This window comes from Coregonus clupeaformis, chromosome 26 (genome assembly GCF_020615455.1).
Source record: "Coregonus clupeaformis isolate EN_2021a chromosome 26, ASM2061545v1, whole genome shotgun sequence".
Lineage (NCBI taxonomy): Eukaryota > Metazoa > Chordata > Actinopteri > Salmoniformes > Salmonidae > Coregonus > Coregonus clupeaformis.
Genome location: NC_059217.1, coordinates 34,552,811 through 34,572,359, shown reverse-complemented (window position 1 = coordinate 34,572,359; position 19,549 = coordinate 34,552,811). Strand labels below are relative to the sequence as shown.

Here is a 19,549-nt window from a genome sequence, read left to right as displayed (position 1 = left end):
AAAAGAGCCCATAAATGTTCCATATGCACAAAAAAATGTATTTCTCTCAAATTTTGTGAACAAATTTGTTTACATCCTTGTTAGTGAGCATTTCTTCTTTGCCAAGGTAATCCATCCACCTGGCAGGTGTGGCATATCAAGAAGCTGATTAAACACCATGATCATTACAGCATCTTGTGCTGGGGACAATAAAAGGCCTCTCTTAAACGTGCAGTTTGTCACACAACGCCACAATGCCACAGGTGTCTACATTTTGAGGGAGTGTGCAAGTGGCATGCTGACTGCAGGAATGTCCACCAGAGCTGTTGCCAGAGTATTGAATGTTCATTTCTCTACCATAAGCCGCCTCCAACGTTGTTTTAGAGAATTTGGCAGTACGTCCAACCGGCCTCACAACCGCAGACCACGTCTAACCACGCCAGCCCAGGACCTCCACATCCGGCTTCTTCACCTGCAGGATCATCTGAGACCATCCACCTGGACAGCTGGTGAAACTGAGGAGTGTTTCTTCTTCTTCTTCTTCGGTGGAGTTTAACGGTGGTTGGCATCCAATATGTTGCATTACCACCCCCAACTGAACTATAATATACATCCATTACACATGCGAGTTCTTCTTCGATGAGGTTTAACGGCGGTTGGCTTCCAATAAATGTTTCATTACCGCCACCAACTAGACTGGAGTTTTTTAAGTATACTTTTCTTAAAAAATATATATAAAAATAAACAAATACCCTACACTCATTAAAAACCCACCACCCTACTCCACTAAATCTATCTAGTCGTACCTCAGACCAACGGCCTGAAAGGACGGGACACCACCACTCAACACACCCTGTAACTCTTCTGACGCCAAATCTCCTACACCCAAATACCTCTCTGCAGCTGCCACTACAACCTCCATTTTCTGCGACTTACATGCCATCCCTGCAGTATAATTAATAACCATTGCTATAAATCCTAAAAATCCAATCTTACTGAAACATATATCACTTATTGGTTTATCCCTCTGTACTGGTACAGATCTAATACTCACACCACTCCTCCGCCTTGACCTATCTTCCTCTACTTTCTTCACTGCTCTACTCTAACCCTGGAAACCTCAACCTGCATCTCTCTCAGCGGACATTTCTGATCCCCAGCCCCATGGGCACCCCTACAATTAACACATACCGCTATTTTGCCCAATGCTACACATACCTTTGTCTCATGCCCTTCTGCACACTTCTCACACCTAGGAACCTCTCTCCTACACACTGCTGCCACATGCCCATAAGCTTGACACCTGTAACAACGTAATATATTCGGCACAAAAGCTCATACAGGATAACTTGTATATCCTAACAACACATTGTTGGGCAAAGACTCAACATCAAAACTCAGAATAACAGACAATGACTCTTCTGTTTCTCCACTCACGCCACCCTGTCTGCGTCACACCAAACGACGAGCATCACAAACACCGTGAATCTCCCCCTTTAGTTGGTCCACTTTCACATTTACCGCTACCCCGAGTGATCACTCCTTTCAATGGCGCCCTTTTCTTGAGAGCAAAACAATTCACATCTCTTGTCCCAATCGTTTGACGCGGAGCTTCTTCTCCCTCTGACCAACAGAAATAAACAATTATCACAATACCACTTTGGGTTACCTTCACCGATTCCACAGCACCTAACTTTGTTTTCAACCACCCTGAAACCACATATGGATGGATCAGCTAAAAGGCAAGGGTCCACTTTTTCAGAAAATGTCACTCCTACCATCACAGATTAATCTTTATCCTGACCCTCGGTGCAAGCTTCGGGCTCCGAAAACTTCACCACACCTACCACCTCTGATACTTCGCCCTCATTCACTTCCATTTCTCCTCCTGTCTTCACCTCACTCTACTTACACTTTCTACCATTCTTCTTTAACAAACCATCTCCCTTTTTCCCTCAATTTTTAACCAATTCAAGCTCACCCTCTTCCTCCCTCTCTCTCTTCGACCTCCTCACCCTCTTCCTCCCTCTCTCTCTTCGACCTCCTCACCCTCTTCCTCCCTCTCTCTCTTCGACCTCCTCACCCTCTTCCTCCCTCTCTCTCTTCGACCTCCTCACCCTCTTCCTCCCTCTCTCTCTTCGACCTCCTCACCCTCTTCCTCCCTCTCTCTCTTTCGACCTCCTCACCCTCTTCCTCCCTCTCTCTCTTCGACCTCCTCACCCTCTTCCTCCCTCTCTCTCTTCGACCTCCTCACCCTCTTCCTCCCTCTCTCTCTTCGACCTCCTCACCCTCTTCCTCCCTCTCTCTCTTCGACCTCCTCACCCTCTTCCTCCCTCTCTCTCTTCGACCTCCTCACCCTCTTCCTCCCTCTCTCTCTTCGACCTCCTCACCCTCTTCCTCCCTCTCTCTCTTCGACCTCCTCACCCTCTTCCTCCCTCTCTCTCTTCGACCTTCTCACCCTCTTCCTCCCTCTCTCTCTTCGACCTCCTCACCCTCTTCCTCCCTCTCTCTCTTCGACCTTCTCACCCTCTTCCTCCCTCTCTCTCTTAGACCTTCTCACAATCTTCCTCCCTCTCTCTCTTCGACCTCCTCACCCTCTTCCTCCCTCTCTCTCTTCGACCTCCTCTGCCGCTCTTTTTCCCTCCTTCTCCTCCATATTCCAAGTATACGTCTCCTTATGATAATACTGCACTTCTCCTGACGTGCATCTCATTCTGGCCCTCTTAAGGGACGCCATTCCCCGCTCGCTCCAGTCCTCCACCTCCAGCAGTGACACAAGTGGGTACTTCAAACCAAAATCCAGCTAGCTAAATCACACATTGAGAGTACTTCTGTCTGCAATAAAGGCTTTTGTGGGGGAAAAACACATTCTGATTGGCTGGGCCTGGCTCCCAGTGAGTGGGCCTATGCCCTCCCAGGCCCATCCATGGCTGCGCCCTGCCAAATCATGTGAAATCCATAGATTAGGGCCTACTGAATGTATTTCAATTGACTGATTTCCCTATATGAACTGTAACTCAGTAAAATCTTTGAAATTGTTGCGTTTATATTTTTGTTCAGTATACTTCAAGGTCTCAGAGCGAGTGACGTCACCGATTGAAACGCTACTAGTGCGCACCGCTAACTAGCTAGCCATTTACATTTTAGTCATTTAGCAGATGCTCTTATCCAGAGCGACTTACAGTCAGTGAGTGCATACATTATTTTTTTATTTTTCATACTGGCCCCCCGTGGGAAACGAACCCACAACCCTGGCGTTGCAAACGCCATGCTCTACCAACCGAGCTACATCCTTGCCGGCCATTCCCTCCCCTACCCTGGACGACGCTGGGCCAATTGCGCGCCGCCCCATGGGTCTCCCGGTCGCGGCCGGAAACGACAGAGCCTGAATTCGAGCCAGGATCTCTAGTGGCACAGCTAGCACTGCGATGCAGAGCCTTAGACCCACACCGGTTACACATATACACCATACAAATGAAATGAAGTTGGCCATGTCATCCGGTAATGTGTAGCCTACTACAATGTCCTGCTATTCGAAACACTGAACTGAACAAACTACAAAGCATCCTGACTTGTGACATCTATATTCAATGGTCTACAAAATACTATTTTAATGGTTATTCTGAAATGATATAACTGACATTATGTTTTGGCTTGAACTAATGATGCTATGTTGCCACTAAATAGGGAAAAGCAATGACTGGACAATAGAAATGGGAGCATGACAGTACATATCGGTGTGTGCATCATTCTCTCTCGGAACCAAAGAGCCAGTTACCGATTGTACACCCACGGAATTCGTTCTGATCAGACACACAGGGAATATGGCGGAGGGAGATTCATGGGGTAAGAATCCAATCCACTTGTGTGGGAATGGAGCATTCTTCAAATTTGACACTTAACCGAAACATTGCCAATAAAAAATACAAGAGATTATAGTTTACATTTGTGTATTGTTTGTCTTAGATGCTGACCCTTTCGATCCGGACGAGCCCGCCATCGGGGCCAAGAAGGCTGTTGTGGCAGACAAATGGGAAGGCGAGGATGCGGATGAGGATATCAAGGTAACGATAGCCGGCTGACGTTAGCTAGCTAGGAACCACATACACCGTAGTTGATTTCGAGAGCGTCACCTCTTCGCATCCTAACTAGATCATACAGATGATGTTAGCAGTGTTAACTACCTACCTAACTAGCTAACAGTAGCTATCTAATCAAAGTTAGCCGAGTGGTACACAGGCTAGGATCATACAGATGATGTTAGCAGTGTTAACTACCTACCTAACTAGCTAACAGTAGCTATCTAATCAAAGTTAGCCGAGTGGTACACAGGCTAGGATCATACAGATGATGTTAGCAGTGTTAACTACCTACCTATCTAACTAGCTAATAGTAGCAATCTAATCAAAGTTAGCCGAGTGGTCCACAGGCTAGGATCATACAGATGATGTTAGCAGTGTTAACTACCTAGCTAACAGTAGCTATCTAATCAAAGTTAGCCGAGTGGTCCACAGGCTAGGATCATACAGTTGATGTTAGCAGTGTTAACTACCTAGCTAACAGTAGCTATCTAATCAAAGTTAGCCGAGTGGTCACAGGCTAGGATCCTACAGTTGATGTTAGCAGTGTTAACTACCTAGCTAACAGTAGCTATCTAATCAAAGTTAGCCGAGTGGTCCACAGGCTAGGATCATACAGTTGATGTTAGCAGTGTTAACTACCTAGCTAACAGTAGCTATCTAATCAAAGTTAGCCGAGTGGTCCACAGGCTAGGATCATACAGTTGATGTTAGCAGTGTTAACTACCTAGCTAACAGTGGCTATCTAATCAAAGTTAGCCGAGTGGTCCACAGGCTAGGATCATACAGTTGATGTTAGCAGTGTTAACTACCTAGCTAACAGTAGCTATCTAATCAAAGTTAGCCGAGTGGTCCACAGGCTAGGATCATACAGTTGATGTTAGCAGTGTTAACTACCTAGCTAACAGTGGCTATCTAATCAAAGTTAGCCGAGTGGTCCACAGGCTAGGATCATACAGTTGATGTTAGCAGTGTTAACTACCTAGCTAACAGTGGCTATCTAATCAAAGTTAGCCGAGTGGTCCACAGGCTAGGATCATACAGTTGATGTTAGCAGTGTTAACTACCTAGCTAACAGTGGCTATCTAATCAAAGTTAGCCGAGTGGTCCACAGGCTAGGATCATACAGTTGATGTTAGCAGTGTTAACTACCTAGCTAACAGTAGCTATCTAATCAAAGTTAGCCGAGTGGTCCACAGGCTAGCGGTGATAAGTCAGGAGGAGGACAGCCCCCCCTCCCGCGTCACAATGGGATTGGAGAAGCTATTAGCGTCCGTTGCTATATCAACGGCGTGATGAGCTAATGCGTGGAATCTTGGAGAGCATTACAGCCAAAATTACATTATTTTCATCCATACTATGTAAACAAAGCTTATTTCCGTGACAATTTCGCTGATTAAGATGAAAATATTACTTTGAACTACTTTTGGGTACCTTAACATTTCAACAACATTAAAAGTAAACGGTTCTTAGTTTTCGAAATGGCAAAGTGAGCTCCCATGATGCTATTAACGCTTAATTAATGTGCAAATCAGTTCAATTCATACATTGGCTCCTCTGGCTGGCATATTTTTATTTTGAGCTTCCCATGTCTTGTCTTACTAAAGTATGCTATTAGTCCTACTATGATTATTTTTCCCTACCTCCCTTCCTCCACCACCACATAGCACAGCTCGGTAATACAGCAGTACACTTGTGGTTGAATATAATGTAGGACACAAGACAGTTGAATAGTGTTGAACTCACGAATACCAAAAGGGATTTACAACAGTTAACACCCTGTGGAAAACAACAAAGTTGCAATATTTAAGATTGAAATATGAAAAAGTTGTTTTTTGTGGAAGGGGTGTTTCATGAACTTGTTGATTTTATTTAATATATCCACATGGCAGTTATAGACTGAAATACATGAGTATAGGCTAACATCAACAATACAATACCATTATACAGTTATAGACTGAAATACATGAGTATAGGCTAACATCAACAATACAATACCATTTAGTTGAGAACACAGAAGTATGAATGAAAAGTACATAATGAGAGGGGGGCAGTCTTGGCAGAAGTAGGGTATGGGTGATTTAAAAAAAAATCTCAGTTCTGGAGTGTGGGATAGAGAAGAGGTGGGTGCTACAGGTGGTTCTGCCGGTCACTTTCCCTCCACAGGGCAGCCAGTCTCAGAAGGTGGACTTAAAGAGGGAGACTGTAGTCCAGGCACAGCTGTTCTCTTTGCTCTTGGAGTGTTTGCAGTGCTAGTGTATCTCACTGTGCCCAGGATGATATGTCAACCACAGGTCCCTTAGCAGATTAGATCAAACCACATGACATTAACAGTAGCTGTAGATGATGTAATGAAAAGTGGGATCTTGGAGGACATCAGGTGGATCTAGGGATCTTATTGATGAATCAGCAATACACAAATTGGCTTAATTATTTATTTACTAACTAATTAAATAATAACACAATACAAACACACACACACAGGTTATTGATTACTAACGCAATACAATGAAAACAGGTCCCTAGTGGACTGGACTAACACTAGCATGAATGTTTGGGTAGAAGGAGGGGTCAGAATGGAAGGGAGAGACAGCGATTCAAACTATCGTGGTTAGTTTGGAAACTACGCTCACAGTAATCATAATACTTATGCACCCTAATAATCCTTGGTAGAGTTTCTGGTCGTAGTGGTGGTTAGAATGGATACTTCAGATGTACCAGCGGTTGTCTGAGAGGGATTGTCCTTCCCAACTCGTGTCTTTAGTGAAAGTTCTCTAGACGACTATAAATGCCAGCTGCAGACTGAGATGATAAGGTCTAGTGCATTGTCTTCTTCTTCACCTCGTGTAGAGGTTGAGAGTTTCAGAGTTTCTCCATTTCAAACGTGTGGACGAACGTCTCACGTTTTCTGGTCTTTCTGGTCTAACCATTTTGTAACGTGTAGCTTCAGCTTCACGCTTCCTGGTCTTGTAGAAATTCAACCATTTGCAGCATCCGGCTTATACCGTAATATGCTTGGTCTTCCTTTGGTGATGGAGTTGTAGTTTTAAACCATTTTGTAACGTTTAGCTCACGCTTCACGTCTGCTGGTCTTGTAGAGTGTCAACCATTTTAAGCCGTGGGGCTTCCTGGTCTGAGGTGAATTTCGTCACAAGGCTTTTTATGCACTCGGGGTAAAAGGGCCGTTTGTGCTCATCTGGGCGTGGCCACTGACTGAGAACACATCAATATGGAAACAATCATCTCATCTAGAATGCTAAAATCACATTGTTATCTTCACAAAGTATTAATATACTTAATAATTTGTTTTATACAACAATTACAGCATACCTCATAACTGGGAAGTGTAGCCCCCCAGAGATACAGTTATGTTGTTCCACCGTCTTTAATGACATCACAACATAGTAACACATTTGACCTGATTGTTCTTTAAGTCGCCACCAACCATTTCCCACATTATTTTAAGTAGGAATATTGTTTCATTATCCACTTTTGGATGTTGGAGTCTTGGCGGGAAGACTTCCTTTGTTCCACAGGGAAATTCCCTCTCCCAATACTGCATGGCACAGAAAATAAAGTTTCTGCAAGGAATTAACAACCGGTCATAAAACTGGCTCCCAGGAAAAGGGGGTGTTCAAACCTTTGCCTAGCCGGCATCTTTGATCCTCAGCCAATGAGGGCAAGTCATGACACTACCTATCACGAATGTAGTAATTCAGCAAGAAATCAATTAATTTACACACATGCATACATACATACATTGTTATTCAATAGGTACTGTTATTGCTAAAATAACCTCACTGCAACAGGGTTTCCTGTGATCTACTAATACAGGTCCTTCCCCTTATGCATTTCCCTGAATAGGCCTATAGTCTGAAACCAGCCTTCTCTAATGGTAGACCCAGGTACAATCTGATCACTCATGTTGACCAGAAGATTGATTAATGGAGTTCTCCTTTTCCCCATAATATTTTACAGCTGATATATCACTTGTCATAGGCTACTTAGTATAAGAGATGGCTATTTAGATCAACTGAATTTCTACAAACACAAATAATACAATACAAAACAAAGCAAAGCTTAGCATAGCTAGCTAAATAAAGAGTTTTGGAAAAGTGGTCTTACCTCACAGTAGTGTTTGCATCCATCGTTTGCAGGATCCATGCTTGTTTGCAGCATGCTCATGCTAGCTAAATCAAGGTTTGCAAGCAAGTTATGCAAGCAAGTAAACATCAAATGACCATGCATGGATCATGTTTTGTACTTTATTCACCAATAATCGGTGAGATTTAAAGCTAAAACATAGCGTAAATAACCTGTAACAATGATCACATTTTCCCCTGTCTTTTGACTGCAGGTGCTTCTCTCTCCGCATGGCCTCAGAACAATCAGAACATAACAACCAGCATAGCAACGAACGCTATCGATTTTTTTTTCTTTCAGTACGTAGCCTGGGCAGAATTTGGCATGCTCTATCAATGGCCCTAGCAACGGACGCTAATAGCAAAGATTTTTTTATAACTAAACCAAGATAGACCACAGCCTGTCGTATCAAATAGGAACAAATGAGCCATAGTGGGCAGAACAAGCAAGGAGGTGGGCAGAGCCAAGCACGAGTTAAAGAGATCCTATTGGCGCGTTCTATTATCATTTGCATATTTCCGTTGGGGAACGCAGACTCTGTGAAGTGCGCGTGTGCAATAACTCAATTCGCCTGTTACTGAGGTTCACTTTTGTTTACTGTACTAGAAAACATCAGTAGATGGCCCAAATGGGGCTAGCATATCAGTCTGATGGCCCAAATGGGGCTAGCATATCAAATCAAATCAAATCAAATTTTATTGGTCACATGCGCCGAATACAACAGGTGCAGACATTGCAGTGAAATGCTTACTTACAGCCCTTAACCAACAGTGCATTTATTTTAAACAAAAAAAGTAAGAATAAAACAACAACAATAAAAAAGTGTTGAGAAAAAAAGAGCAGAAGTAAAATATCAGTCTGATGGCCCAAATGGGGCTAGCATATCAGTCTGATGGCCCAAATGGGGCTAGCATATCAGTAGATGGCCCAAATGGGGCTAGCATATCAGTAGATGGCCCAAATGGGGCTAGCATATCAGTAGATGGCCCAAATGGGGCTAGCATATCAGTAGATGGCCCAAATGGGGCTAGCATATCAGTCTGATGGCCCAAATGGGGCTAGCATATCAGTCTGATGGCCCAAATGGGGCTAGCATATCAGTCTGATGGCCCAAATGGGGCTAGCATATCAGTAGATGGCCCAAATGGGGCTAGCATATCAGTAGATGGCCCAAATGGGGCTAGCATATCAGTAGATGGCCCAAATGGGGCTAGCATATCAGTAGATGGCCCAAATGGGGCTAGCATATCAGTCTGATTAATCAGATAACACAATTAATTGGTATATATTCGGCCTAAAAGGAATGACTGCAAAATCGTGTAACTGTTCGTTACAAGCCAGAATGTTTAATAAAATTACATTTGAACTTACTCTACCGGTTGTCTGTGCGGTTTGTCCTTTAGCCGCTCAAAATTTTATACAAAATATCCACAGGAAGGTATTGTTTACCGGACTTTTTAGAGCACCATTACTGAAGTTGACGTTTCTATCACCTGGCACATGCGCAAAACCATGTAAACACCTTGCTGAGTTAGTATGCATGCATCTCGTGCACACATGTTTGCTTATGACCGAAGGCACGTGCACAAGACTGAAGTACATATTGACTGAAGTCGGCAGCCGTTTGTGCATGTGCCAGATGATTTAACTTTCTATTTGAATTTCAACTTCAGTACCAGCACTCTAAAAACTTGGTTTAACAATACTTTCCTGTGGATATTTTGTCTACAATTGACCATCTGAAGGACCAACCGGTAGACTTAAGTTAAAATGTAATTGTATTCAACATTCCTGCTTGTAAGGAACATTTACACGATTTTTGCAGTCATTCGTTTCAGACTGGATATACCAATTAATTGTGTATGACAGCCTGATTTAATCAGGCTAGTGCTAACCAATGGTGAACAATGAATAGGCTAAATAGTGACGGCTTTGGTTGTAACTGAAGCAAGATGCATGACTGGATGCAACATTCTGAAGCATCCATTTTTCCCCTGACCGTGTTTTCTTTTCTTCCTCTTTGTAGGACAACTGGGATGATGACGAGGAGAAATTGAAGAACGCAGAAGAGAAAAAAGCAGGTATTTAAACCATATGACTTGAACCAGTGAGTAGCTATTATATTAATACAAGTTCAAGTTAAATCCTATTTTTTTTCCATTTTCGTTTCTTTGTAGCAAAACTTTCAGAAAAGAAGAAATTAGCTGAAAAAATCAAAGAAAAGGAAAGTTTACAAAGAAAAAAACAAGAAGAGTTGAGAAAGAGGGTAAGTGCCTTGCATACTGGGATTTCTGCTTGTCGTTGGAGTACATGATAGTAGCCACAGTAACCAACCCAGCTACTGCTAGTTTGATTCTCAAAATCCAGCAGAAACTTGCCGTTGCTTCCATAGATATTAGCACATTTGGGATGCCTTGATGATTTTAATTATCTTTATATCATTTGGTTTGGGTACAAATTAGTATACTGTACTGTTGTGCATCCGGTTTTCCCATAGACTGGAAACAAATAGGGTTTTCCAGACCCAGATTCAACCTCTAAAATCATCCCAAAGTGTTTCACAATGTGTGCATGTACACTGAGTGTACAAAACATTAAGGACACCTGCTTTTTCCATGACATAGACTGACCAGGTGAAACCAGGTGAAAGCTATGATCCCTTATTGATGTCACTGGTTAAAGAAGGATTTTTCAGCCTTGAGACAATTGAGACATGGATTGTGTGTGTGTGCCATTCAGAGGGTGAATGGGCAAGACAAAATATTGAAGTGCCTTTGAACGGGGTATGGTAGTAGGTGCCAGGCGCATCGGTTTGTGTCAAGAACTGCAACGCTGCTGGTTTTTCGACACTCAACAGTTTCCCGTGTGTATCAAGAATGGTCCACCACCCAAAGGACGTGCACAACTCAATATTAGGAAGGTGTCCTTAATGTTTTGTACACTCAGTGTATAGTCTACACTGTGTGCATGTCTACAAGTCAATGTCTGCTGGATCTGAAAGTATACTATTTCTAATTTATTGCTTGGTAGTTAGAGGAATCTCAGGAAACAGAGCTCACACCAGAGGAGGAGCTAGCAAAGAAACTACAGGAAGAGGAAACAGAACTCACACCAGAGGAGGAGCTAGCAAAGAAACTACAGGAAGAGGCTGGTCTTCTACTGGCTCAGGATGCTTTCGGTAAGAGACCAGGGCCCGGTTTAAGGCTGAGTTCATCATTAGAACCATCGTTAGAACAATAGACCCTAACGGTGAATTTAGCCTTAAGATGACTTTGGGAAACCGGTCCCAGTATTACAGGAAAGGGAAAAGTTTGGCCATGTCTGTTTATATAAAACCTGTTTGTCTGTTTATCATATGTCATGATACTGTCAGTAAGCGAATAAGTACATGGTTGAATTTGCTTATGAATTGATCCGTTTATACAGCACATTCGGAAAGTATTCAGACCACTTGACTTTTTCCACATTTTGTTACGTTACAGCCTTATTCTAAAATGGATTAAATAGTTTCCCCCCCCCCTGAATCTACACAAAATACCTCTTATAGACAAAGCAAAAACTGGTTTTTAGAAATTTTAGCAAATGTATATAAAAAAAAGAACTGAAATATCACATTTACATAAGTACTCAGTACTTTGTTGAAGCACCTTTGGCAGCAATTACAGTCACAAGTCTTCTTGGGTATGACGCTACAAGCTTGGCACACCTGTATTTGGGGAGTTTCTCCCATTCTTATCTGCAGATCCTCTCAAGCTCTGTCAGGTTGGATGGGGAGCGTCGCTGCACAGCTGTTTTCAGGTCTCTCCAGAGATGTTCGATCGGGTTCAAGTCCGGGCTCTGGCTGGGATCTCTCAGTACTTTGCTCTGTTCATCTTTTCCTTGATCCTGACTAGCCTCCCAGTCCCTGCCGCTGAAAAACATCCCCACAGCATGATACTGCCACCACCATGCTTCACGGTAGGGATGGTGTCAGGTTTCCTCCAGACGTGACGGTTGGCATTCAGGCCAAAGAGTACAATCTTGGTTTCATCAGACCAGAGAATCTTGTTTCTCATGGTCTGAGAGTCTTTTAGGTGCCTTTTGGCAAACTCCAAGCGGGCTGTCATGTGTCTTTTACTGAGTAGTGGCTTCCGTCTGGCCACTCTACCATAAAGGATTGATTGGTGGAGTGCCGCAGAGATGGTTGTCCTTCTGGAAGGTTCTCCCATCTCCACAGAGGAACTCTGGAGCTCTGTCAGAGTGACAATCGGGTTCTTGGTCACCTCCCTGACCAAGGCCATTCTCCTCCGATTGCTCAGTTTGGCCAGGCAGCCAGCTCTAGAAAGAGTCTTGGTGGTTCCAAACTTCTTCCATGTAAGAATGTTTTTGCTCTGACATGCACTGTCAACTGTGGGACCTTATATAGACAGGTGTGTGCCTTTCCAAATCATGTCCAATCAAATGAATTTACCACAGATGGACTCCAGTCAAGTTGTAGAAACATCTCAAGGATGATCAATGGAAACAGGATGCACCTGAGCTCAATTTCGAGTCTCATAGCAAAGGGTCTGAATACTTATGTAAATACGTTTATTTTTATTTTTTATAAATATGCAGAAATGTTTAAAAACCTGTTTTCGCTTTGTCATTCGGGGTTATTGTGTGTAGATTGATGAGGGAAAAAACAATATTTAATCAATTTTAGAATAAGGCTGTAACGTAACAAAATGTGGAAAAAGGGAAGGGGTCTGAATACTTTCTGAATGCACTGTATTCATACCCCTTGACTTATTCCACATGGATTAAATATATTTTTTTCTCTCACCCATCTACAAACAATACCCCGTAATGACAAAGTGAAAACATGTTTTGAGACATTTAAATTTGAAAATGAAATACAGAATTACCCCTGAGACAATACTTTGTAGAAGCACCTTTGGCAGCGATTACAGCTGTATTGTGCAACATTTGCCCATTTATTCTTTTCAAAATTCTTCAAACTCTGTCAAATTGGTTGTTGATCATTGCTAGACAAGCATTTTCAGGTCTTGCCATGGACTTTTCAAGTAGATTTATGTCAAAACTGTAACTTAGCCACTCAGGAACAATCACTGTCTTCTTGGTAAGCAACTCCAGTGTAAACAGCCATCCCACCTGTGTTTCAGTTAGCCCGTGAAAGCCAGCATGTATAGAATACAATAATCTACAAATATTTAACACATTCTAATAATTCTCATGTGCCAATTTATCGCCAAGGTCCGTGTCATGATGAAACTTGCACTCCTGTATATCTGAAATAGTTGGATGGTGAAACTTGCCAGAAAAGCAAGGCGAAACAATTCAGGCATTCTTGAAAGTCAGGACAATCCTTTTCCTGCAAATAAACATTATTTTTTATAGTTGGAAAAAATAGATTTTTGCAAGCAGTAGGCATTTAGAATCAAATGTGGAGTGGAGTTTTATAGTTATGCAGGACATCACTCTGCCCAAAAATGATTTGTCAATCAATATTTAATCGAAGGAAACACTTTTTCCATCATCATTTGTTGCAATAAAGAATCCTGTCAAAATGGATAAAAATGCCGTTGATATTTAGAACGTTTATCTGCCGTTTCCGCTTTTGTCAAATAAACCCTGGGTCAACGGAAACCTGCCTAGTGTCTGGTGGAAAGCAGATTTAACCAGGTTTTCCTCTAGGATTTTGCCTGTGCATAGCTTTTTTATCATCCTGAAAAAGCAATGTGTTGTATTGGATTTGCCCCAAACATAACACTTTGTATTCTGGACATAAAGTTAATTGCTTTGCCACATTTTTTTTGCGTTATTACTTTAGTGCCTTGTTGCAAACAGGATGCACGTTTTTGGAATATTTTTTATTCTGTACAGGCTTTCTTCTTTTCACTCTGTCAATAAGGTTAGTATTGTGGAGTAACTACAATGTTGTTGATTCATCCTCCGTTTTCTCCTATCACAGCCATTAAACTCTGTAACTGTTTTAAAGTCACCATTGGCCTCATTTTGAAATCCCTGAGCAGTTTCCTTCCTCTCCGGCAACTGACTTAGGAAGGATACCTGTATATTTGTAGTGAATGGGTGTATTGATACACCATCCAAAGTGTAGTTAATATTTGTAAACATTTTGAAAAACATAATTCCACTTTGACATTATGAGATATTGTGTGTAAGCCAGCTACTCAAAAATCTCAATTTAATCAGTTTTAAATTCATGCTGCAACACAACAAAATGTGGAAGAAGTCAAGGGGTGTGAATACTTTCTGAAGACACTGTATGCATGATAAATATTTAAGTTGTCAGTGGAAAGTTTCACATCATAGTGCTAAAAAATAAAAAATTCTTCCCAAATCAGGTGTCGTCAACAACGTAAAAGGAATTGACGCTGTAAGCCCAACTTCTAAAGATGACTTTACAGATTTTGAAAAGTTGTTAAAAGACAAGATATCCCCCTTTGAGAGTTCAATACACTATTCAGGCTTCCTAGAGTCCTTGTTTCGAGACCTCTGTCTCTCATGTGAGTATTCATTAATAATCAATTTAATAATATAAATGTCGAAATTAACCAATGTTATTGGTCATTCATATCAACTGTCAGTTGTCGCTGTATTGTATGACATAATTTTTGAACCTCTTATGTTACAGTGGAGGTAGAGGACTTTAAAAAAGTCAGCAACTCCCTCACAGTCTTACTAAGTGAGAAACAGAAACAGGAAAAGGTAAGTGTTTATTTTTTTCAAAAGACAGAAAATAAGACTTATCTCCATTCTACACGGTTTACTTTGGTAATCCGTCTTATCCGGGTTCATTAAGCAGAAGAAAACAGACTGGAACAGAGAAAGGACTGCTACTCATTTTGCGTTTTCCGTAGGCAAAATGTTTTATAAAGTTTACTGTTTGCTTGCCCCTAATGAACATGACCCTAATGAAATGTGTATTCCTGGTGATTATAAGTCAATACTAATCATCCCGCTTTATTTTCAACAGAACAAAGGAAAGAAGAAGAAGAAAGTTCCTACTGGAGGGATGAAGGTGAAGATGAAGGATGACCTAGCAGACTACGGAGAGTTCCAGGGAGGTTACGCACAAGACTATGAGGACTTCATGTGATGTGACACCAACCGACTGCTGAGTCCCAAATGGCCCCCTATTCAAGTAGTGCCTTTATATAAAGGGGATAGGGTGCTATTTGGGAGGCTCCCAATGTCTTTTCCCACTCCCTCTCAGCTCTCCACCACCTCAGAGCATGACCCCTGATCTATGACCTATTCTACTGCCCAAAGCCATCCAATGAGAACCACCCTTATGTCGGCCCGCTGCACACACAAACAAGATTCTGAAAAAGAAGTGTTGAATGGTTTGACGAAGAACGTGAACATCTGATCTCAACGTGGTCTGTTTCTCCTCGTTAGGATTCCATTGGACGATTCCTCGAAAACTGACTGACCAATAAGACAAGTAACTGAACCCTGAGTCTCCTTCATTGTTCTGGATTCCAACATGTTTTACCAGCATACTCTTGTGTTTTTCCCAATCCTACAATGAATTCCAATTTCATCTTTAAAATAAATGATCTGTCAATAAAATGAATTGTTACTGTTTGACGACTGAAGGTAGAAGGGAAATAAATTTGTTGTTCTATGCAAATCAGATTAACTGTATTTGTCTCCAGTATCATTCAATATATATAAAAAAATATATATATATATATATATATATATATATATATATATATATATATATATATATATATATATATATGCTATTGGCATTCCAAAACAGAATGTTTTATTGTGAAGAATGTACAGTGAGGGGAAAAAAAGTGTTTGATCCCCTGCTGATTTTGTACGTTTGCCCACTGACAATGACATGATCAGTCTATAATTTTAATGGTAGGTTTATTTGAACAGTGAGAGACAGAAAACAACAACAAAATCCAGAAAAACGCATGTCAAAAACTTTATAAATTGATTTGCATTTTAATGAGGGAAATAAGTATTTGACCCCTCTGCAAAACATTACATTTTAGTCATTTAGCAGACGCTCTTATCCAGAGCGACTTACAGTTAGTGAGTGCATACATTATTTTTTCATACTGGCCCCCCCGTGGGAATCAAACCCACAACCCTGGCGTTGCAAACGCCATGCTCTACCAACTGAGCTACATCCCTGCCGGCCATTCCCTCCCCTATCCTGGGCCAATTGTGCGCCGCCCCATGGGTCTCCAGGTCGCGGCCGGCTACGACAGAGCCTGGATTCGAACCAGGATCTCTAGTGGCACAGCTAGCCTTAGACCACTGCGCCACTCGGTAGATGACTTTACAACATGACTTAAAACATGACTTAGTACTTGGTGGCAAAACCCTTGTTGGCAATCACAGAGTCAGACGTTTCTTGTAGTTGGCCACCAGGTTTGCACACATCTCAGGAGGGATTTTGTTTCAGTCCTCTTTGCAGATCTTCTCCAAGTCATTAAGGTTTCGAGCCTGACGTTTGGCAACTCGAACCTTCAGCTCCCTCCACAGATTTTCTATGGGATTAAGGTCTGGAGACTGGCTAGACCACTCCAGGACATTAATGTGCTTCTTTTTGAGCCACTCCTTTGTTGCCTTGGCCATGTGTTTTGGGTCATTGTCATGCTGGAATACCCATCCACGACCCATTTTCAATGCCCTGGCTGAGGGAAGGAGGTTCTCACCCAAGAGTTGACGGTACATGGCCCCGTCCATCGTCCCTTTGATGCAGTGAAGTTGTCCTGTCCCCTTAGCAGAAAAACACCCCCAAAGCATAATGTTTCCACCTCCATGTTTGACGGTGGGGATGGTGTTCTTGGGGTCATAGGCAGCATTCATCCTCCTCCAAACACGGCGAGTTGAGTTGATGCCAAAGAGCTCGAATTTGGTCTCATCTGACCACAACACTTTCACCCAGTTCTCCTCTGAATCATTCAGATGTTCATTGGCAAACTTCAGACGGGCCTGAATATGTGTGCTTTCTTGAGCAGGGGGGACCTTTGGGCGCTGCAGGATTTCAGTCCTTCATGGCGTAATGTGTTACCAATTGTTTTCTTGTTGACTATGGTCCCAGCTGCCTTGAGATCATTGACAAGATCCTCCCGTGTAGTTCTGGGCTGATTCCTCACCGTTCTCATGATCATTGCAACTCCACAAGGTGAGATCTTGCATGTAGCCCCAGGCCGAGGGAGATTGACAGGTCTTTTGTGTTTCTTCCATTTGCGAATATTCGCACCAACTGTTGTCACCTTTTAACCAAGCTGCTTGGCGATGGTCTTGTAGCCCATTCCAGCCTTGTGTAGGTATGCAATCTTGTCTCTGACATCCTTGGAGAGCTCTTTGGTCTTGGCCATGGTGGAGAGTTTGGAATCTGATTGATTGATTGCTTCTGTGGACAGGTGTCTTTTATACAGGTAACAAACTGAGATTAGGAGCACTCCTTTTAAGAGTGTGCTCCTAATCTCAGCTCGTTACCTGTATAAAAGACACCTGGGAGCCAGAAATCTTTCTGATTGAGAGGGGGTCAAATACTTATTTCCCTCATTAAAATGCAAATCAATTTATAAAATTTTTGACATGCGTTTTTCTGGATTTTTTTGTTGTTGTTCTGTCTCTCACTGTTCAAATAAACCTACCATTAAAATTATAGACTGATCAGATCTTTGTCAGTGCGCAAACTTACAAAATCAGCAGGGGATCAAATACTTTTTTCCCCTCACTGTAGGTCTCCAAATGTCAGTTTGTTCATCCCATATTCCACTACATTTATCCTTGAGATCACATAGGCTGCGTTTACACAGTCAGCCCAATTGGCCCAGCGTCGTCCAGGGTAGGGGAGGGAATGGCCGGCAGGGATGTAGCTCAGTTGGTAGAGTGTGGCGTTTGCAACGCCAGGGATGTGGGTTCGATTCCCACGGGGGGTATGCACTCACTCTGGATAAGAGTGTCGGCTAAATGACTAAAATGTAAATGTCATGATACCTTAATAGAAAATGAAGTAAAAGTGAAAGTCACCCAGTAAAATACTATTTGAGTAAAAGTCTAAAAGTATTTGGTTTTAAATATTCTTAAGTATCAAAAGTAAAAGTATGAATCATTTCAAATTCCTTATATTATGCAAACCAGACGGCACAATTTTTGCTTTATTTCTTATTTATGGATAGCCAAGGGCCGATACCCCATAATGACAAAGCGAAAACAGGTTTTTAGACATTTTTGCAAATGTATTAAAAATAAAAAACAGGAATAAGTATTCAGACCCTTTGCTATGAGACTTGAAATTGAGTTCAGGTGCATCCTGTTTCCATTGATCATCCTTGATGTTTCTACAACTTGATTGGAGTCCACCTGTGGTAAATTCAATTGATTGGACATGATTTGGAAAGGCGCACACCTGTCTATATAGGGTCCCACAGTTGACAGTGCATGTCAGAGCAAAAACCAAGCCATGAGGTCAAAGGAATTGTCCGTAGAGCTCAGAGACAGGATTTTGTCGAGGCACAGATCTGGGGAAGGGTACCAAAAAAATTCTGCAGCATTGAAGGTCCCGAAGAACACAGTGGCCTCCATCATTCTTAAATGGAAGAAGTTTGGAACCATCAATACTCTTCCTAGAGCTGGCCGCCCGGCCAAACTGAGCAATCGGGGGAGAAGGGCCTTGGTCAGGGAGGTGACCAAGAACCCGATGGTCACTCTGACAGAGCTCCAGAGTTCCTCTGTGGAAAAGGGAGAACCTTCCAGAAGGACAACCATCTCTGCGGCACTCCACCAATCAGGCCTTCATGGTAGATTGTCCAGACGGAAGCCACTCCTCAGTAAAAGACACATGACAGCCCGCTTGGAGTTTGCCAAAAGGCACCTAAAAGACTCTCAGACCATGAGAAACAAGATTCTCTGGTCTGATGAAACCAAGATTGTACTCTTTGGCCTGAATGCCAACCGTCACGTCTGGAGGAAACCTGTGGGGATGTTTTTCAGCGGCATGTACTGGGAGACTAGTCAGGATCGAGGGAAAGATGAAAGGAGCAGAGTAAAGAGAGATCCTTGATGAAAACCTGCTCCAGAGCGCTCAGGACCTCACATTGGGGCGAAGGTTCACCTTCCAACAGGACAACAACCCTAAGCACACAGCCAAAACAATGCAGGAGTGGCTTCGGGACAAGTCTCTGAATTTCCTTGAGTGGCCCAGCCAGAGCCCGGTCTTGAACCCGATCGAACATCTCTGGAGAGACCTGAAAATAGCTGTGCAGAGACGCTCCCCATCCAACCTGACAGAGCTTGAGAGGATCTGCAGAGAAGAGTGGGAGAAAGTCCCCAAATACAGGTGTGCCAAGCTTGTAGCG

At 42.5% G+C, this 19,549-nt stretch overlaps 1 protein-coding gene across 1 annotated transcript; it reads left to right on the top strand.

Moving 5' to 3' along the window:
• The first annotated feature begins 3,717 nt into the window (after positions 1-3,717).
• Positions 3,718-15,845, top strand: LOC121539978 (eukaryotic translation initiation factor 3 subunit J-A-like). Its single transcript, XM_041848627.2, has 8 exons — positions 3,718-3,825; positions 3,946-4,043; positions 10,228-10,282; positions 10,379-10,467; positions 11,232-11,379; positions 14,549-14,710; positions 14,839-14,912; positions 15,181-15,845. The coding sequence occupies exons 1-8, from the start codon at positions 3,804-3,806 to the stop codon at positions 15,301-15,303; spliced, it is 771 nt and encodes a 256-aa protein (XP_041704561.2). The 5' UTR covers positions 3,718-3,803; the 3' UTR covers positions 15,304-15,845.
• Positions 15,846-19,549: the final 3,704 nt, after the last annotated feature.